Source organism: Cajanus cajan, chromosome 4 (genome assembly GCF_000230855.2).
Source record: "Cajanus cajan strain Asha chromosome 4, NIPB_CcT2T_4, whole genome shotgun sequence".
Taxonomy (NCBI): domain Eukaryota; kingdom Viridiplantae; phylum Streptophyta; class Magnoliopsida; order Fabales; family Fabaceae; genus Cajanus; species Cajanus cajan.
Window position 1 is genome coordinate 57,185,501 of NC_138520.1, and position 22,462 is coordinate 57,207,962.

General features: G+C 30.1%; 3 protein-coding genes across 8 annotated transcripts; 2 read left to right on the plus strand and 1 right to left on the minus strand.

Moving 5' to 3' along the window:
* Positions 1 to 3,006: 3,006 nt before the first annotated feature.
* Positions 3,007 to 13,030, minus strand: LOC109819238 (phosphoglycolate phosphatase). Of its 6 annotated transcripts, XR_014433175.1 has the most exons (11): positions 12,770 to 12,901; positions 12,250 to 12,427; positions 11,024 to 11,347; positions 10,680 to 10,890; positions 10,255 to 10,401; positions 8,365 to 8,489; positions 7,134 to 7,338; positions 6,234 to 6,487; positions 3,983 to 4,110; positions 3,717 to 3,856; positions 3,180 to 3,401 (listed from the first exon to the last, which is right to left on the minus strand). XR_014433175.1 is itself a non-coding variant. In XM_020384882.3 (9 exons), exons 2-9 carry the CDS (start codon positions 12,357 to 12,359, stop codon positions 3,233 to 3,235), a joined length of 1,545 nt encoding a protein of 514 aa, XP_020240471.1. In that variant the 5' UTR covers positions 12,360 to 12,427; positions 12,909 to 13,030; the 3' UTR covers positions 3,007 to 3,232. The 6 variants fall into 6 exon arrangements, 4 of the variants coding, with proteins under 4 accessions (XP_020240471.1, XP_020240473.1, XP_020240472.1 ...); XR_014433174.1 differs by having other exon boundaries at positions 3,717 to 4,110; XM_020384882.3 differs by lacking the exons at positions 3,717 to 3,856; positions 3,983 to 4,110; positions 12,770 to 12,901 and adding an exon at positions 12,909 to 13,030 and having other exon boundaries at positions 3,007 to 3,401.
* A 2,235-nt stretch (positions 13,031 to 15,265) lies between these two features.
* Positions 15,266 to 16,413, plus strand: LOC114915045 (uncharacterized). The gene is made up of 2 exons (XM_029269033.2): positions 15,266 to 15,716; positions 15,809 to 16,413. Exons 1-2 carry the CDS (start codon positions 15,493 to 15,495, stop codon positions 16,026 to 16,028), a joined length of 444 nt encoding a protein of 147 aa, XP_029124866.1. The 5' UTR covers positions 15,266 to 15,492; the 3' UTR covers positions 16,029 to 16,413.
* Positions 16,414 to 16,843: 430 nt separating this feature from the next.
* On the plus strand, positions 16,844 to 20,638 carry LOC109819244 (vesicle-associated membrane protein 721). The gene is made up of 5 exons (XM_020384893.3): positions 16,844 to 17,218; positions 18,885 to 19,026; positions 19,115 to 19,235; positions 19,322 to 19,384; positions 20,327 to 20,638. Exons 1-5 carry the CDS (start codon positions 17,029 to 17,031, stop codon positions 20,453 to 20,455), a joined length of 645 nt encoding a protein of 214 aa, XP_020240482.2. The 5' UTR covers positions 16,844 to 17,028; the 3' UTR covers positions 20,456 to 20,638.
* Positions 20,639 to 22,462: the final 1,824 nt, after the last annotated feature.

Sequence of the window (22,462 nt, forward strand, 5' to 3'; positions counted from 1 at the left end):
GGTAAGCACCACACATCTGGCACTAGGAGCCAAAATCAATGATCAGCTCTTTATACTATCTATTACTCCCACGCTTGGTGAACTTACAATTCATAATTTATGACCTTTGAGACCCTTTGAGGTTTCCTAATTCATCCCTAAACATATAACACTCACACGTTGAGTTTTAGCTAGATTAAGTATTAATTAGTATGTTCCTAATCCTTTTCAAAAGCAAACAATTAAATAATTTCATCAATTCAATCAATCACTTTAGGGTTCCTAAAAATCCCTAAACCTCAAGAGTATCAAGAGGAAAACAAATCAACAACACATCACAGATCAAAACTCATCAATCACAGCAGTTATGATAGAGACCAAAAAGAAATCGAAGGTGTTATCATAAAAACTAAAATGAATGATATTTTTTTAATTAAGTGTAGTAGGAACTAAATGATAACATTTTTTTACCATTGTAGACATCAAATGATGAATTAAACCCTAGAACAATTAACCTGGTTAAAAACACAGTTCCAAGAGCCAACCGAAGCAAAAGCGAGGGGCAAGCGCTGAAAAGTAGAGTGGGCATGGAAGTTTGTAGTTTTGCGTTTGGAAATTAGAATTGGGAAAGGCACACGGAAAGTAAAGCGCATATAGTCTTCAATATTTTGTGAAAAATATGAGCATATGCAATTTTTTTTTTCTCATAGAACAGTGAAAGAAGCCAAAGAGTCAGAGACATATATGTCTCCCATGAAGGGTGTGGTTGGGTCCCCACAACCTACCATCTTTGTTACAGAGATATGGAAAGCCATAGTACGTTAAGGTCTGCTTCGTTATTTCACTATTTATCCATCACTTTCAGTGGCCGATTCTTCTTCTTACTTTTTTTTATTTTATAGTTTTTGCTTTTGGGCATGGCCACTTTCCCACCACATTTATTTAACTTGAGAAGTTAATGATAAGAGTATAGAATGAAAAAGAAATCAAGTTAATACATGTCTTTCCGACCAAATGAAAACCAAAGTCCATCTGGGTTATATTTTCTCCACTTATAATTGCAAGAGCATTTTATGTGAGTTATGCTTGTAATAATATAGTTCAAATGGTAGTACTAAAATAAGGTTGTTGTCGTGCGTGGTTGAATGATTCGACACCCCTTTTACTAAGGTTTGTCCCTGTAGTTTTCGTATATGGGTAATTACATCGTTTGAATTATTATTTGAATGAATACATACGAATCTTGAGGGAGGTTCTGGTGGGCTTTTCAGGGAATCACGGCTCATGAGGGAATGAACTGGTATTCGTTTCCTCTTGCTGTCCTTAACGTGCATGTGTGGCAGCTAGAAGTTGGAACGATCAAATTATCATAATAATTAATTTGTAACAAATAAATATTTTTTAAGGGATAAGTTTTATCATAGATTTTTATTATAAATAATTTATGTTGTGATATAAAAATATTTTTAACCACTTTTTTAATATATATATATATATATATATTAATAGATAGATAGATATGTAGATATTAAATTTTGTTTAGAAATAAAAATAATAATGATTAATCCAAAGAGATAAGAGCTTGAAAAAATTCCTAAAACTAGTATCGGTTTAAAAAAAAAACTCCTTGAAAATGTTCTTATCAAAGAAAACTTTTTAAAAAAATTTCTGTTCATAATAATTATTTTAATTTGTATATTGAAATATTTGTTTTCTTTAAAACTAAAAATTATGTATCAAGTTGAGAAAATAAAAGTGTATTCATCTTTCATTTATAATTATAAAATATTGTGTAAGTTAACTCGTTTTAGATGAACCATATCCATTAAATACACAAGATTTTTACCATTAATAGGTTTGCCGAAATAATTCAGATTAAAATTAATGAGGGAGATCTTAAAACATGGATTAATTAATACTTCATTCTAAAATTCCTCGTTTGGACATGGTAGATAACTAGGGGGAGTTTCTTGAATTTTTTTTGGTTAATTATTGGACACGAGTTGAAGTCACAGGTGCAGTTAAAAAAATAAAAAATTATAATCATTGATCAGTATCTTCTATTTGGTATATGCATGAGCATATACTATTTTAATTTTAATTGTTAAAGTTTTAATCAATAAATTAATTTTATAATTTCTCTCTAAATTTCACTTATCTACATAGAAATTTAGAGTAAATACAAAATTTATTACAACGAGGGTGTGTGCTTCGCATTGGTGTGGATACAAGAAGCAACAATTAGTTGCTTTTACATTAATTTTTACATGATTTGGGTATAAATGTGGATCATTGATGGGAAAACAAACACGTGCACTACATAGATACATTTTAAACCAATTCGTCTGCATTGATTCTATATTGATTCTAAAAAACCTCAATTATGTGTGGATTATAGTTACAAATAAAGTAGATTATTGCACAATTTTACATTGGTTGTGTAAAAACTTTAAATTATAAAATATAGTTACTTATGTTTTTCTGAATAATGAGTTATGTAAATAAATTAGGAAAAGCATAATAAATTAGTAATTTATCAAAATTTATTAATTTGAACTAGTATTAAAATAAATCCTTTTATTCTTTTCATGTTTTAATAAATTCTGTCAAGTTGGCCCGTCAACTAACCTCAAAGTGGGATGGGTTAGGATTTTTAACTTAACATCACTAGACAAGCTAGCCCTTTATGCCCCTCTAGTAATGAAGCGAGTTATCTCACTTTATCACTCTAGGGTTAAATTTGAATTATAATAACATTGAGTTGGGTTAATTTGCTGTTTTTTTTTTCAAACAACCAACTAAACTTTAATTGGGCTCGTTAGGTTGGATAATTCTAAAAAAAACCATCAATCAGTGATTTTTTCGCTTCATCACAAGTCCTATTATGAATACAATAATGTATAACATCGGAAATTTGACATTTGCAATGTTATGTGATTGTTGAATATGCTGAAAAGGCCAGGAAATTGCAGCCGAAAAAGCCTCCACGTTCTACTATAATGATATTCCAACCAAGAAACATGCAACTTCAAAACTAAATTTGCCATTATCACGAGATGAATAAGCTTTCCTGATGTATATACCAGTTAAACCTCACATGTTCAAAATGGAGGGCAATGCAATATTTTCAATTTGATGGAATTTAAACCACAATCCTTCTATAAATGCCACCATATATGAAACAAAAAGAAAGAAAGAAATAAACAGAATGATGAAAAAATTAACTGCACTACACAAAACTGCACCACTTATCTCACTTCCATCTGAGAGACTGCCTAATGCCTGTATAAATGAGTCCTAAGGACCTCCCAATCAAGCTAACTAAAAAGAATGAGATAGCATCGCTAACTCTATCGATAACTGCTCTAACAAGGGGCATGGTGATGTCAGACAACTCAAGGAAAAGGCTGAAGTAATACCGCCTGCAATACATAAATTAACAGCAATTACATTTATTGTATGAAAATGTGTTTGTTTATAAAGTGAACAAGGATGTAAGAGTGTACCTTGATTTGATTTAAAGTATCATAATCTTACCCCGCTAAAATTTAAGAATAAACATACCCCTAATTGCTCAAATAAAAAGAGCATTGTTTAACTCATAGCAGCAAATATTGATAAGAACTTTGAAAGAACCACGCCACAAACGTTAACTGATTTAGTTGAAAAGTCCAAGGCCTTATAAATTTCATACTAGAATCCTTGTATTTTCAATGTAAAATTCAAGTCTCATATACCTTATAATTAGATTATAACATCCTTGCACACTCTGCAGCTTTAGCATCCACAGAACACTAGCCCCTTTGACTAGTCTTGGACAAACACTACAATATCAGCGTCACCACCCGTGCCGCCCATTTGTAGTTGGGAGACATGGCTGAAGGTTTTAATACCAATTGATAAGAACATTGAGAAGTCCACACTACAAAAACTAGTTGTAGTTGGAAAGTTCAAGACCTCATAAACCATTTCATACTTCCAATTGAGATTCTAAGTCTCATACCTTGTAATTGAATCCTAATATATACCGGCCAGCTGGGTCCGTTTGGTCTATGGACTCGACCATGCTAACCAACGTATTAAATGAACCACATTTTTGTCTTGTTCACGTCCAACCCACAAGCTAACTCACTGGTCCACGTGCCCAATAATAAAAAATTTGAAAATTCATAAAAAAATAATTTAAAAATGATAAAAACTGAAAAATGTCCAGCGTACGATATAAAAAATATATATTCATGGATTAATGAAATAGTAAAATCTAGAAGAAAAACTCATCCAACTCAAACATCAAATAAAGCATTTAAAAAAACAATATCTCTAACATTTTACATCAAAAAATTATGAATATTCAAATGCTAATTAAATACTAGTGATTATATAATTAAAATATAAAATAATAAATGATATTTAAAAGTAAAAATAATAAATAATATATTGAAGGAAAAATTGTACTCACCTCCTATGAGGTCTGATTAAATAACACACATCTCCCTTCTAATTTTCAAAAACTACTCACCTCCCTTAAAATAGAGTCATTAGTTAAAATGAGAAAAAAGAGAAAAAATAAAAGTCAATTCATATTCTATCAATCATATACATATCTAACCTTTGTTGTTATATCTTCTCTATGAAAATTTTCATTGTTCTTCAATTTTGAAAATAATAATTTTTTAGTTGTTCTTTGAAATTGTTTCTTAAAAGTTGTTATATTTTTTAAATCACAACACGCATGATATTTAGAATATAATTTGAGAGTTAAAATTGACTAAGAGATCAAGTCTCATTCAATTATTGACACATTAATAGTTTGTTCTCTTGTATTAGCATATGTATGGTGTTATCATATATAAGGGGTTGTATGTGTCACTTAAATAAATAAGAAAGGTTAGTGTTCACTTAAAGACTAAAAGGGAGGTGTGTGTCATTTAAAAAGACCTCAGGAGAGATCAATGCAAGTTTTCCTATATTGAAAGGTAATTGATCTGCAGGCTGGCCTATTAACTCACAGATCCAACCTGTTTAATCTGTGGGTTAAATAGATCGAGTCAAATAAACTCGCACTTAAATATTGTATAGCATTTTAGCTGATCCTAACCCATTTCGAAAAACAGCAACCCACCACAAAAATATGTTAATATGTTAAACAAGCTCAGAAATTCTCATTAGAAGCCATCTAGTGAACAGAACTGACCATCGGCAGATCTCTTAATTCCATAAATTAAAGGTTTTATTCCACAAACCATGGCTACTATTCTCCTGAACTTTGTGGACATATAAGCAAAATGAAAGGCATGATAGCCTCTTTGGCACGTCCCTATAATCCTAATCCTAATAAGAATAATCTTGCAGCAGATTTTTTTTTATCAGCCATTAGCAAATTTTTATCATGCTTAAAAGAAACATTAATAAAAGGCCTATTGAATTCTTTTCTCTTTAGTCTATGAGCATGTTTGAATTTTATTTTATTTATTAGAGAAAATTTATTTTCATTCAAAAGAAGTTGAGTCTCGCACAACAGTTGAAGTTGCTGCCGTGTCATGTGTGACCAGGAGGTCACAAGTTCAAGTCATGGAATCAACCTCTCACCAATGCACGTAAAGACTGCCCTACAATAGACCCATAACGGATCTCACCCTTCCCTGGACCCTGCCATGGCCACAGGATCGTTATACCACTAGGTTTCCCTTTTTTAATTGTATTTATTCAAAAAGCTCTCATGACGATTTTGATTATAAGCTGTCTTGATACAAAATAAACTCATCCAAACACTATTCTATCTACAGACTGCTCATCTTAGTTTTCTACCTGCATCAAATTCAGACCCTTAATTTTAATTCAACAGCTGCATTCAATATAGTTCTTACAATCAACGGCCATTCAAATCATACAGTTAACTGATTGTTTTGCATGTGCCAATGATGTCTTAATTTTAACTTTGCAAATACGGGTTGCACTCCCAGCTGACGGAAGCTAAAATAGATGTCATTTGCTAGGCAATTAGAAAGTTTAATTTGGACCCAACAGTTGCAAGTAGTGACCCATGTTTGCCAAGTTAAACACAACATATCATTAGATATTTAGCAACGTACCAAACAATCTAAATTACGTAACAGTTGGCAATAAAGACTACATTATGCACATACGGAACTCAACTGGAAAAATTGGACAAGCAGCGACTAAATGAACATAATGAGAAATGTAGTGACAAGACTTGATTAAGCCTTAATAGAAGGGGTGAAGAGAAAACATACCATCCTGTCAGGGCTCTTAATTCCTTGGTCCGCTTTACAGGCATTGAGAAATGGCTAATCTCAATGCAATGTAATTCAAGTGACATTGTTTTTGAATTTTGCTGGGTAAGCCTCTTCCACCAATTTTCCTTTTCAGTCTGAATATTGTCCGTTAGATCAATGGGTTGGCTCTCAAGAATACACAAGTCAAAGCGATCCTCATACATTGACGCAACTGTGTCCATGTTGTGGTAAAGCCACTGGTTCAAAGCCACCTGATAACAAGAATATCACCAAAAAGAGTTTCATAATAAATGAATCACAGAAAACTTGTTAATAAATATCATTTGATCAGACATTAATTTGTTAAAAGCAATGCACTAAATACATTTTGTGTCTAAAGAATTCTTTTAGTAGAACTTTTGTCATTATCTACATATGTACGATCTACACACAATGTATACCATGCAACAAAATTCCTGCTTTCGAAGATGTACACTTCGGTTGGTATGATAAGGATATTAAGAATAAAATAAATTTGTCCATGTGTGGCTAAATGAGCAAATACAAATTTTCCATATAACCTGTCCTCTCCCCATATATAGAATATCAGAGAAACAAAAGTTATGCGAATATAAAAAGAGAACAGGGACAACTCCGGTTTAGTTGATTTTACAAAAACTATTTTTTTCTACTTCCTAACCATATTCTACAAACAACAATAAAGGAAAATTTTATTCCAAGTGAATAATACTTTTTATGGAGGAAAAAAAAAACTGAGGAACCACAGTAGAAGCTTCTCACAATAAATAATATCCACATTCAATTGTTACAACTCAGTGGGCAATTACCAATATGGGCAAACAACAGAAACAAGATCCACGACCTTGAAATTTAAAAACCACACTATTACAGTAGTACCTCATTTCGTAACTTTTGGAGTTCTCTGGTGGATAAAGCACATAATGACATATCCAAGCTATTTGTTTTACTTGACACATCACTATCAACTGAAATGAACTCCAGATATATGCTCGCAACCCCATCTGCTAGAGCTATCACTAAATCTTCCAAAATGGAAATCCCATGCACAGCAAATATACGCGAATCATAATAGCAATCCTCCCTGATATTAGAGAGATGACTGGTGAGTCTCTTAAATCAAAAGATTACTTTAAATTTATGAATAAAGGGAGTAAACATTCAAATTGGTCCTCCACATTTACACATCACCGCAGTAGTCTGCCAAATATTTTTATTCCAACGTAGTCCCTCCCTCAAAGTTAAAAAAAGTCACCATATCCGTCCTTTTGTGTCACCACAATAGTCCACTTAAAGACAAATTTGGTTACGTTTAAATATGAGGGACTAGTTTAGACTATAAATCTTTGAAAGACTAATATGGAAACATGCGTCTAACTTTGGAGGATCAACTTGAGGGTTTGCTCTATAATAAATGAATTTTACAAAAGAAAAACATGACATGGTCACGGACTCATAACATGCTAATAAAATCAAACATGGTTAACTACTCTAATATGGACACTGACCTTCATCCAAAACAAATTTCCCTGTGTAGACAAGGCCAAATTTGTAAATCGGGAATTTAGAAACCATGCAGCGGCCATACATCAGATATTTTGCAGGACAAACATCATTTGCTACACCTTAACATTTTACAGTAGATGGAAGCAGGACATGGATTTAAAATCTTTCTATGTTGGTTATAAACCCATGGTAAGAATAAAACTAAAGAAAAGACCAAACTAATAACAATATCAACAGAGTTCCTCATGCTAACAGTTACAGGTCAGGTTTGCTTGGAAGAAAACTAAGCCACAATTTTTGGGTCCATTTGCAACTCACTTAAACTAGAATTCATGTTACTTAGTTGAAAAGCATTGAACCATTGAACAGATACATGAGAAAAGACGTGTTGATTAGAATTTAAATTTAAAGAAGAAAAGACAACTAAATGCCAAAGGACAATAAGGATGAGCATCAAGCAAGCGCACTAAATCATATGGAGCATCCCTGCTTCATTGCATAAACTGAAATAACATCAAAAATAGAATGCAGAAGAAACCCAAAAAGTGAAGAAAAAAAAAATCACTCTGAATAAAGTAAAAATAAAAATAAAAGCTGATTTTACCTGAGAGAACCAAAAGTAAGATACCAGAGTAATTCTGAATACAGATCTTTCTTGCCAGACCTTGTAATGCTCTGTACAATAGTGCTATCTCCTCTCACCTTTTCAAGTATCATAGAAGCAAGTTCCTAAAAATAATCACAGAAGTAAAATCAATACCTATGAAGCCTAGGTGATTGCCATATCTTGAATGTACTTCATAAAGTAATTTATGAAAAACACATGTAAAAGCACCAACATTTTTTTTCCCAAATTTCTCTGTCAATATATCTTGGTGAAGCATTACAAGCTTATATCACTCAAATACAAGCTAATCCAAGAAATACACCATGTTTTGCTACTAAAGTAGTGCTTCACCCAAACTTTTCAGATATCTATTAAGATGTTTAGGGGTCTGGGACTACATAGAATGTAAAAACAAAATTTTAACTTCTTTTTGATAGAAGTATATATAGGTAGGAAGTTTTTGTGAGAACCACAAAAAAAAAAAAAAAAAAAACTTCCTTACTCCCAAGTTGAAGTGAAAGTGGGGGGGAGAGCTCCTACTTTTTTTTTCAAAAAAAAAAAGTAAAAAACTAAACAGATGTTTTTAGTACATAAAAAATTCAACAATAATAAAGTTTTATGTTAAAAAAAATATAATAAAGCTTAATTTTTTGGGTTAAATTTATTCTTTTATACTGATTAAACTTAAATTATTTATTTATTTATTTTCCGTATCTTCCACTCATCCAAACAAGAGAAGTTTCTCCACATCTTTCTTTTGTATTCTATCCATCCAAATTCCAAAGAACACATTGTTTTTTTAATTCTATTTTCTTTTACTCTTTCCTCCCTGTTTTACTCTTTATCCAACAAAGCATAAAAGTAAAACTCCTCTAATTAGCTTCCATTAAAGCTCTACTTTTAGGGCTTAATAAGAGAAAGAAAAAAAAAAAACAACTTTTATTTTAAGAACTTAACTACAACTGTAATTGAAAGAAATTGTTGGATCAAACACTAAAAGGAAGCCTACAAAACGTTGGTTGATGGGTCAAACACTACCTAAATGAAAGAAATTGTTTCATCATCCTTTCAAATCTTGTGCCCTCATCGGGTATCATTTCTTACTTGGAATTCTGCTCCTCTAAAGTAAGTGAACCTTCGAGAGATATGTGTCAAATTATAATTGCTGATTGAAAAATTAATGCAATATATTTTAACTTCATGAATTGATATATATATATATATTTGTGCATGAATGTTTTCACAAACTCAATTGTTAATTTTCTAATCAATTATTACAACTATGCACTTTTTCATCTAAAGTACACCCTTGAAGATAAAAGAATTTGTTGGAGATCTCACATCAACTAATTATATAGCCAAAATAGAGTACATAAATGGGAAACAATTTTTACCTTACAAGCTAGTTTGATAGGGTTGAGTTAAGCCTAAAACTATTTTCTTAAGAAGGTATCAAATCCTGTCTTACTAATTGTTTTGGGGGGGGGGGGGTGATTAAGTCAATTGCTATTCGGCCATTATCAAACCACTTGCAGATGTTTATTCCTGCAAGTTTCATGCTTGAAATATTCAATCCTCAACATAAGGCATGCATGTTGAAGTTCTCATATGAATAATTGATATGGCCAAAGTAGAATAAGTGGAGAAAAATCCTCATCTTACAAGTCAATTTTGTAAGATTGAGTTAGGGGCAAAACCACTTTCTTAACTTAATTTGTTTATGCTTTGTATTTCTATATAACATATCATCCCACACTATTATTCTAGTTTTAGAAATTTTGTCGTACCCATATCCATGAAACCTATATATCAGTACTTTAGTCAAATGCACTAGCAGTATCGGCATGAGTTGAGTATTGAGTGGTACATTTTACTTTCAAGAAATACCTTGTCATCACTTCCCTTTAGAAGGAAAAATTCCTTCTCCAGCCATGCTGCACAGATAGAGTGACAGGACCTCTGAATAATTTCAGAAAACAATCCAAACATATCATCTACACCAACAGCTCTGGAAATGCTTGAGATATTATTAACCTGCAAAACAACATTTTGAAACAACTCATTCCAATTTAATCTTATTCAGACATGAAAACCTGCTCAGTAAAAAATAGTAGGATAGCTAAGATATAATTAGCCGGTAAACCAAACAACAAAAACATATCCTGCTAGGTTATTAGCCAGAAAACACATTTAAAAATTTATTAGAACAGAACCGATGCTGATTCCAATTTGTCAAAATTCTAGATTATACCAATATAACATAACACATGCATATGACACTATTGAAAGGAGAAAATAAAGACATTTCCTGCCTCTTCCTCAACTTGTTGAAAAGCAGCCCAGATCAACCTTAACTTTGGACCCCTGGCAACAGCACTTAAACTCAAGGGTCTCTTTGCAGATTGAAGGATGATGTCTCCAGAATAAGCCTTTTGCTCTAAAGAATTTAGAGAATTTAAAAGTTTTCCTCTCACCACATTTAAAACATATTTTGACTCAAATCCATAATTTTGCTTCACTGAACTGCAAAAAAGAAAAAAGTTCTCAAGTAATTAGACAAATAAATTAGTCCTTTATCAAAATACCACAAAATATTCATCCATTTAAAATGATAACAACAATTCAACCTTCAATATCTTGGTGTGCTTACCCTTACCTACCAGAAATGTCCGAGCTTTCAGCAAACACATTTTTATCAGAATTAGTCTTTTGATAACTAGCAAAAGATTTCTCGACAGGAATTACTCCAGCCATATAAGTGAGAAATATACTGCCCATCAAAAGCACCTGGTCAACAACTGGAACCAAACCAGAGGATGTTGCACCATCAAAGTCAACCAAAGCCCCTAAACCAATGCACTTTATTGGAAGTTGCTGACGACGAGGAGTAAAATTCAAATCTATGCCCCCAAATAGACTCAGTTCAAAAGTTTTCCTTGTAGAGAAGTGAACAAATTTACATCCATTTCTGGAATACTTTCTGAACAAATAAATATTGAAAGGTCAGACTTCCAAATTCATAATAGCAGGCATGAAAAGCTGTCAAAGATCACTGCTGCTTATTAAAATCAGGAAACTGATACATCCAACCAATCAACAATACATATAATTAAAACAGGGTAAATTAGCAGAACCGTCAATGTGATATGTATATAGAATATTACTGAATGCAACAAACCATGCAAAGTAATGAAATCCCCGTTTCTACAGATAACACTGTGAGTTATTATCCATAATGTAGAAGGGGAATTCCAATTTTAGGTATTTACTTTTAAATGTCTAAACATGCCCTAGTCGAGTGTTACTGTTACCAACAAATAACAGCGTAATTTCACAAAACTTAAACCATAACAAAAGTTAGTTTCAACTGCCACCAACCAGTGCAGTTTTATCAAGTTTTTTTTTGTCTACCAAAGAAACACTTTGCACATTGTTTTATCCATTTTTTCCAATTAATTTACATTGTTTTATTAAATGATTAACGATAAATATTCTCGTAACCTTCAAAATGTTGAACTTTCTCTTTTGTATGTGCCTCTTCTAGTTTAATATGTCCCCATAACATAAAACTCCCACAGTCTATTATCCACCCTAGTCCACTCCACATACAAGGAATTGAAAATTTTAGCTATATTCCATTATAGCAAGTACGAAAATAATACACAAAAGGTTCCATCTTTCATTTTCAACCATTTTTACTATTTCATAAACAATCAGTATTTACTATATGCCAATTCTCCAGAATTATCATTTCCATGCTTCCTTCAAGTGCGGAGGAAGGAAATAGAGGATTCAAAGCTAGTCACACATGTAAGGAAGAAGAAACAAATGCCAAGTAGAAAAATAATGAATAAATAATAATATAATTAAGAGGAATGAAACCTTTGAACAGTCTTGAGATTTGTAGTCTGACCCAAGAAGGGTCTCTCTCTAACAGGCCTTCTCTGTGTATTCAACTTAACACAGAATGCGGAAGCCACACATTCTGCCATTGATAAAAATGTTCTTGCTCCAAACTCAACACATGGTGCTGCTCTTACATGCGCATTTGATCAACCTACTACAGAAAACATCAAATGTTTATCAAAAATAAAATAAAATAAAATAAAATAAAAAAACCTAAAATTACAAGCATAAGCTCAAGAAAAATTCAATACAACTAAAATAATAAACAAGGATGAACCACCCCTAATAGGCACACTAGTGAATTTAACAGTGAGAAAGAAAGGAAAGGGAATCATATACATTCTTAACACTATTCAAGGTCTCCTAATGTGGAACAATCAATCACCCACAACTACGCAAGTAAAGTTCCACTTAATAATGTGTAATCGACTAACGGAAACATAAATGGACAAAAACAAAAGAGGAATTCGGAGAAAAACGAAATTGAGGTTCATACCAATGGTGAGAGTTGGAAGAGAAAAGGGAAACGTGAAGAGAATGAAGGAGTGTGAAGGGATTAGTGTAGTCAAAGTTTGGCGGGGAAAGGGTGCAAGAGGTTTAGAAATTGATGAGATGAGGATTGGATTTGTGCGTACCTGATTCGTTTCTTCGTGGCGTGTAACTATTTTCGGTGTACAGTCAAATCGTTGCTAAGTAACGGCCCGATTAGGGCTTTAACCTTCAGCAACGTTAGATACCGATTTCTTTCCTTGCTTGTAACAAGGTGTTAAAATAATATTAGGTTACTACAATTTTTTTTTTTTTTTTTTTCGTCCTTAGAGTATCCACCGCCGATAGTAGTGACTAACCTCCTCGCTGCGTTGGAGGCACCTCAAAGGGTAGATTTAACGCGGCTGCATACACAAGGCAGGATTCGAACCTCTGACCTTGCTTAAGCGTGAATCAACCCCTACCGCTGAACCACTTGAGGTTAATATAAATTAATTTTTAATTATCTTTCTAATCTTTCTTATTTTTATAAAAAATAAAATAAAATCCTATACTTTAAATATGTACTGTATTTCATTTTGTATAATAGATTATTTTTGTTTCCCTTTGTGAAACTTAATTTAATAATTAACTTAAATCACATTTTACCCAGAAAAGGTTTTGATGTATAAGAATGCAAGTTTTATAATTTCAATAAATAATTCATGTGATGACATATTAACAGATGATGTATGTCAAATTTGATAAAGTCTTCAACTATAGACACATATGAGATCTATATGTTAAATGAGGGATCAAATGCTTAAAATGCAAGTAAATGATGAATAGGGTAGAAGTGTTATGTTTCAGATGAAGGTTATAATATTATGAAAACACAAACTAGATTTTTTATATAATGAAAAATTAAAACTGTATCTTGTTACAAGGGACACTTGAATCTTGCCCGCTCAATTTAACATACAACGCACTTACCATGAAGCTAAATAGTCACATGTAATTTTACATATGTAATTTTTTAACAATTAATAAAAATTAGACTTAAATACATTAAGCGAGTTCTTGGTCTCTATAAAAAAAATTTATTTACTTTTTATCCTTCTAAAATTTATAAATATTAATTTTTATCCTTATAAAATATTTTTAGTTATTATAAAATAAGTAAATTTTAGTTTTTATCTTTGTAAAATATTTTTTTATTTTCATCTCTCTAAAATTACTATTTTTGATCTCTAACAATAATTTTAAGATATATAAATAACATTTATTTTAAGAACCTACATATACTTGTATGTTATATGTTACAAATATATTGTACATATATAGTTTTATTTCTATTTTTTTATCTTAAATTATGTTAATTATATTATTTTATTTTATTTAATATAAATCATTTTTACCAATTTAATAATTGACTACCATTAAATCACTACCATACCAATTTAATGAGATGTACGATTTCATAAATTTGATTCTAGATAGAGTTTGGGGTTAGAGCTGTTCATTGGATCAAATCAATTTAATAAATCTGATAATTTAAATCAATTAAATTAGTTTGAATCTTTTTTCAAGTCCAATCTAAAACAAATCATTGATTAATTTGGATATCATATTTACATATTTAAAATTCAAATCAATTAATTTATATATTATTTTTTAATTAGGTAACAATTAATATTTATATATAGTTTTGATTATTTTAAAGACGCTTTTGTATTATAATATATAATTTTTTCATTATTTTTCTCAAATACATAAAAAAAATTAAAAAAAAATATATATTGCAATATATATTAAGTGTCATCTTCATATAAGATAATACATTTAAAAATTTTAAGTAGATTAAGAAAAGAAACTGGAAGAAATTATATTGAAAATCTATCAATTTAATTAATTTTTGACAATATATCAATTTAGTTAATGTTAGAAAACCTATTTACTTTAAGAAAAAAAGATATTTATTTTAATTTTTCCTAAAAAAATCATTGCATATTCAATGACCCAAAGCGAACCAATTGATGAATATCTGATTGGTTCAGTTCAGAATTAAAAAAAAAAAAAAAAAAAAAGTTATAAAATTTAAATCATTTAAATTTAATTAAATTTTGACTCAAACTTGAATTAATCCGAGGAAAGAAGTGCACCCTTAGTCAGAGTCAGGTGCAAGAGGGATATTTATAGTTTATTTGTTTTACCCGTTGAAACGGAAGCTTTCACAACATTATACATCTTTTATTTAGAAATACGTGTACCACACTGGTGTGCTAATAGGCAATAGCATCGCATTGAATGTTGTTTCACTTGTAAATTTATACACGAGAAGTTCATATTTACATTGATGTACTCTTTTAATTGCTACACAGTTCCTTTGTAAGAACTCTAATTAACATTCCATGTCCTAGAAATTTCGAAGTGATATCCGGTGGTTATGAAAGCTAGCTAGTACTTGAGTTAGTTACTTAATTCAGGTATATATTATTGTTTAAAGAGGAGATATTCGAAACAAGAAGTAGCAGGAAATTGAGAAACCTAGGTTAGTGTTGGTAGAGGATGTGCATGACAGTTAGGTTGACAATGACAGGTGTAACAGTCTAGAGTAAAGGGTTATCACAGTTAGATTATATTGAGGTATAGTTCTAATATAAATAACAAGGGTTAAAGTTGCAAGTGCAAGTTAGTTAACTACGGAAGAATAAAGAAAAGTGAGAGAGAAAATTAAGAAGAAGAAGAAAAATGGATTCATCAGGATCAAGATCAAGATGTAGTGATAAGGAGAAAGAAGAAGATGAGAGGGAGATGTTGGAAATGGTGGAACAAAGGAGAGGCTTTGTCCAAGCATGGTCATTGAGACCACTCAACCAGCCCTCACTGCGCCACCGCTTGGCCATGGCCCACCACGTTGAACAACAAAAAATCGCTCAATACGAACGACAAAAAATGGCTCAACTCGAACTAAGGTACGTGCCTTTCATTGGAATCAAAAAATATGTATATAACTCCAAATTTGTTTTTATGTTGTATAAATAAATTTCCTATGATTCATATATAGGGCACGAGCCACTCGCGACCAAGGTGATAAAGACCCTCATCCCATGTCGCAAGAAATGGTGAAAGATGGCACAACAAATGCTGAAGAACCTAGTAGCAATGCCCCTCATCAAGAGACCACAAGAAATGCAAAAGAAGAAGAAGAAGATGATGATTATGATGGTGATGGTGATAATGATGATGACGCACAACAGAAGAATAAGAACCCACCAAATGAATAAGTCCCTTTTTGTTTCGCTACCCTACCTCACTGCTTTCAGTTCAATTGTGTTGTCTGTACATAAATAAATCATTCCTTATGATTGTTTGGCTAAAACTAGTACTCGTATAAGGATTACCTGCTATGGTTTCTTTGTGTGACTGATATATACAATATACAATGATATGATTAGAGCTTTTGATAACTGCATAATCCCTATGTGAATCGCCCATATGAAGCGTGTGTTACAGAATGCTAAATGTTGACTATTGGGCAATTGACTATGTGTTGATACAAATAGTTTACTTCAATCTTTTGGTTTGAAATTGTTGAACTCCTAATAAAGAGGCTTTGTTGAGAAAAAATATTTGTGTTGTATGTTTGCCTAAGAGGTAAGATAGAAAATAATATTTGCATTGTTTCCTTGGAGAAATAAGGTAAAAAGATTAGTCGACTCTGATCTCGGAAAAACTTGAAACAAAATAGTTAGGTAAAGAAATAGTTTTGAAGATTGAAATCAAATTTTACTTACATATATATGATTCAAGTGAACGATATATACTTGTACGTCAATTTTGTATAATTTATTTTACAAATTAGCCCGAAAGAAATAAACAGCGAAAAGGACATGCAAGACTATATATAATTAATACAAGATGAATGGTATAATAAAAGAAGAAGAAAAAAAACTAGTAGATAGGAATTCACTTATTTGATTAAATTTTTTTAATAGCAAAGTCAAAGAGAAGAAAAGGTGCGAATTAAGGTGCTTACGTACGTACGTTACGTGTTTCTACAATAAGATATTAGAATTTGGCTGTTCCATTGGGGTCTTCCAGAATGCAAAGTCTTGTTCCTCCTCTCGTCTCTGACCACGTCCCTTCCTAGTTTTCAAAACATTGAAAAATCGAAACGCGCTTTTGCTTCATTCTTCACCCTTATTAAAAGTAACCCTTTTGAATCATTTCTCCTTAAAATTCAAGAAACCAAACCAGACCAAACGAAAGCATCGTTTGAGGCATATGGGGCAGCAATCGCTGATATACAGCTTTGTGGCGCGTGGCACGGTTGTCGTGGCGGAGCACACGGACTTCACCGGAAACTTCGTGGACATAGCTTTTCAGTGCCTGCAGAGGCTTCCAGCTTCCAACAACAAATTCACCTACAACACCGATACCCACACCTTCAACTACCTCACCCATGATGGATTCAGTAATAATCTCTCTCTCTCTCTCTCTCTCTTTCTCACTACAATACCCTTTTCTTCATCTCCATGCTTCCTTTATGTCTTAGTAGCCGCATATCATGGATTGCATATGGTCTTATGGATCCTTAGGATGTCTTTGCTGTTGGTTTCACAATATTGAAATCTATGTCTTTATTTTTTAGTATATAAAATTTGAAAATAATAACACTACCAATTTGAAGTAAAAATGAATTTAATCTTAGTAATTAGAAGATGGGTGGTTTGAGAGTACAATGTCTTTTAAAATATATATATATATATATATATATATATATATATATATATATATATATACAAAAGAGTTTTTATATATTGCTATAAATATAATTCGCCTTCTTGTAAAATTAATCTATATACATAATATTATATTTAGTTAAGAGTTTTTTCCTCTCCTATATTTATACTTTGAATTCACTATCCCTAATTTTTTAACTATAGTTAATTTTTGTTTTTTATTGACTAATTTCTTTCTTATATTTTATCTCTTTTTTTCTGTTTACTTTTCATTTCTAATAAGTATTTTTTTTTCTTTTTTATGTAATATTTATGTGTCAATATATATATATATATATATATATATATATATATATAATTATTTTTTATAATAAATTCCGCCCACTAATTTAGTGTCCCTGTTCATACTGCTATCTATTCCTATTCGTCATTGAATTGTGGTTTGATTATGCGCAAATAACAACTAGTAAAAGTTCTAATATAAGGTGTACATTTAACGATTAAAATATATTAAATCGTGGTTCGCTTATGCACAAGCAACAACTTGTAGAAGTTCTTATCTATGGTGTACAGATAACGATAAAAAAAAAATATTAGGAACGGGTGTATAATTAAGTATTAAGTAAAAAGGGATGCAATACATGTTAAAGAAAAAATTAAATAAGGTTTTAGTTCCTTATTTTTTAAGATTTTGATTTTTAATTTTCTTTTTAGAATTTGTTAATCTTTTATCTTATAAATTATAAATTAGTTCTTATGATAGTGGTGATATATACTAATAAATTATTATTAATTTAATTATTGATATTTATGTGATTATTTAGTCGATATTAAATTACATGACACTTTAATTTTTTTATTAACTCATAATCAAACATTTTTTTTAAAAATAAAATATGTTATAAAGACAAATTTTTATCCCTATGATCATAAACAAATTGTAAAATTACAAATATCATATAACTTGTCATCTATTAAATAATTATTTAGATATCAATAGTCAAATTATTATTAATTTATTTTATACATTATTACTTAATAAATGAGATTTAAATTTAAGAACTAATTTATTAGTTGACAGAAAATTAATGGAAGATTAAAAAAAATTAAGAGACTTAAAAACTTAATTTACCAAAAAATTTAATGCAATACATAGATACATACGACAAGGTAGTGGTTGAAAAATTAAGATATAAGTACGAAATACATGTTAAGCAAACCAAAAATGTTGTCTCGTATGCATGGTTTTTCGTTCAAATATATAAGCAGAAACTGTTATTTCTGTCAACTTATTTATTAAAATACGTTACGTTTATGCTTTCAATTTAAATTTTGCTTTCCTAATCCTTCTGAATTACACAAAAAATAGTTTAAGTTACTCACTTGTATTATTTTCAGGTTACTGTGTTGTGGCAGTGGAACCTGTTGGTCGCCAGCTTGCAATGCCCTTTCTTGAACGCATAAAGGATGATTTTACCAAGAGATATGGTGGAGGAAAAGCTGCAACAGCCACTGCTAAAAGCTTAAACAAAGAATTTGGGTACTTATGCACCATGAATTAAAGCAAATTTGCCTCTATGTTTTGAATTGGTATATATCAATTAATATGAATATGTCTTTGGTTTTAGACCCAAGTTAAAGGAACATATGCAATATTGTGTGGAACACCCAGAAGAGGTTAGCAAACTTGCCAAGGTGAAAGCTCAGGTTTCTGAAGTCCAACAAGTTATGAGGGCAAACATTGATCAGGTATAATAATATATACTAATTATTGGAATTTAATTATTTTATATTATGTATATGTTGCCAATTATATTGTACCATTTCTTGATCAGGTTCTTGATCGTCAAGTGAAGATTGATGTTTTGGTGGGCCAAACTGAGGATCTTCGCAATCAGGTACTTTTAATTAATTCTTCACACATGATAAAATATTTCTGGAAAATTGAACTGAGAAGATGATTTTAGATCATGCAGAGTTAACCTATATGTTTTGGTTGAATAATGCCATAGTTGTGAAAATTAAACATTGTGTATCGGGAAAAAAAAATAAGGAAGTATTATTTTGATAGACAGGAAAATTTTAGTTTTCTATAAATTCAAAGTTGAGAATGATAATTTTTTATGTTTGATTTATTCTTTAAAAAAAAATATAACATTTCGTGGAACATCGTTTCTTATAAATATTTGTTACATAAGTTTTTTCTAAAATTTTTATGAGAGGTGAAAGTCATTTTTTCTAAATTAAAAAAAAAAGTGTTATAGTAATAGAATTATTATATTATCTTAATTTACTTACTAATTTAATGTCGTGAAAATTACTGGTTTTTAACATATATTAATATTTTAAGAATATTTATGATTAAATAAATACATTTTAGTTATTCTTAAAAATCATTATTTTAAGAATTTGTGATTCATATATATAATTATGATTTTTTGGTATGAAAAATTTCTCTATACCAAACATTTTGCAGATATTAGGTTCTTGTGAAGGGTAAGTTCACTTTGTCGCGAAAGTTTAATAAAATTACAAAACTATGATATTTATTGTTGTTTATGAATTTTGTGTGCACCAACCCTGTCTCTTGCAACAGTTTTTTTCTTTCAATGGATTACACTTGGCTCATTTAGATTGCTTGTAAGCTAGATTTAAGTAGCAGCCAAAATGTTTGTTAAGGAAAACTATCGTCATTGAAGTATTTTTTAGTGGTATGTCATAATCATCTATATGTTGACTTGACCTTTACTTTGATTTGTTATATGTCATAATCATGAATTAAAATTTGTATAGAAAAAATGATTGTAGAGTGTAATTGGTATTTGCATATGGCTTTACAGGCTGAAGATTTCAGGCGGACTGGAGGCCAGATAAGGAGAAAGATGTGGTATCAGAACATGAAGATAAAGCTAATAGTACTTGTCATCTTAATTGTCATCATTTTGATAATTGTTCTTTTGGTAACATAACATAGAATATTACAAGTTTGTAACCAATAAAAATAAGAGTAGTTTCATTTTTTTAATTCAATCTTAAATGTTTTATTTTAAACTCTTTTTTTTTTTTGTTTTGGAAAAACTTGTGTTATTATTGTATGAGTCTCAAGAGAACTTTCACATGAGAAGTCAATAGAATTGTGAGTGTTGAGCATAGCAGTATGTGACACCCCTTATCTCTATAATTATCATACTTAATGTAACCGTCTAGTCGCGTGAATATTACTTTCAATATTATACGTATATAATAATTATGTACATTATATTATTAATATTATTAAAGAAAATTTTATAAACTTATTGCTTACATATAACACTTTATATTTACATCATATATTAAACAAAAATATAATTACAATAATGTATATACTTTTAAACTACTTATTTCTTACACTAATTTTATAATGTTTATATATCGGGTTAATACAAGTTCACTATAGGATTAACATGATTCATTGGAGGTAAATAAAAAGTGACTACTATCTGGCCATTTATGATAACGGGATTTTGTTGAGTTGGTGAAAATACAAAAGTTAATAATCTTATCCCCTAAAATGTAACGGCACTTGCAGACGCGTTCATACCCCAACTGGTACCCGAAAAAATTACAGTAATAACGGAAGTGAAAGAGTCTGGTATGGTTGGTAGATCCATCTATTTTTCATTATATTTAATTAAATATTTTAAACAAGAAAAATAAGGAGTGAGAACAATTATCCAATAAATATTAATAACAGTATGCATAGAAATATTTAATATTAATAAATATGTATTAATTATTCTAAAATAAAAATTTGAATTATACTTGTAGTGACTATTCAGGATAAATGAACATTGTTATAATATCAATCAACAAAATGATATTTTACATTTAATCCTTACTCATCCCTAAGGTTAAACCTCCAACTACAAATTAATTCAAATTTTATCTTCTATGACCATAGAATAATATTTATCTTCATCAATACATGAAAAAATAACAACAAGACGAGTCTAAGATATCAAAACTATATTATAGTTGATTATAAAATATATTTACATTAAATAAATTTGAATAATATTTACGTAAAAATAGTATATTAAAAGTCTCAATCATATATATAAATGAAAATGACAATCATTATAAAATAATTAAAAAAACATAAAATATGAATACTTTAATAATTATTATGGATAAAAATAATCATAGATTAAACAAATAAATAAGGTTAGGGACACCTCACTAAGTAAATATACTTAAAATATAACACAAAAAAATAAACATAGTAACATATAAAAAATTTTAAAAAGTTAAAGTTCTCGGTCCCCCTTCCCTTAAAAGAAGTAAAGTTGCTCCAAGATATATAAGATTGTTTTTATCTTACTCGTTTTTCTCTTCTCTCACAAGGTTTCCTTCACTCGTACTTTCTCTTACAAAGTTTCTTGCTCTCTCGAAATTCTGTTCGAGGCTTCCCTATTTATAAGCCCGTTCACCTTCACCGTTTCACCTTTTCACCTTATTTATAAGGATAATAAGGTTTAGATAATTCTCAAATTGATTTTCGTAATTTGACACTTTATCTTCTGGAACATTAATTGTTTACTACAACTTTATAGATATCAAACTTTATATCACTTTGAATGTTGATATCAAACTTTGTTAAAATTGAACAATAATTTTAAAATAATCAAAACATTCATATTTTAATATATTAATTATACTAATTATATATATATATATATATAATATAGATAGATAGTAGAAGCTCCTCCTATATATATTAGAAGCTCATAACAGAAAAATAATCAAAACTCTTAACCCAAAAATAACCGCCTAACAAGAGGTGTACTTAACTTGCTATTTTTTATTTATTTATAAATAACTAACTTACTATTTATAACATCCAACTAATTGAATTATATCAAGAGAAAATATACTAATTGAATTATATCAAGAGAAAATATAGTCTCTTACAATTAGTTGTTTTACATATATAATAT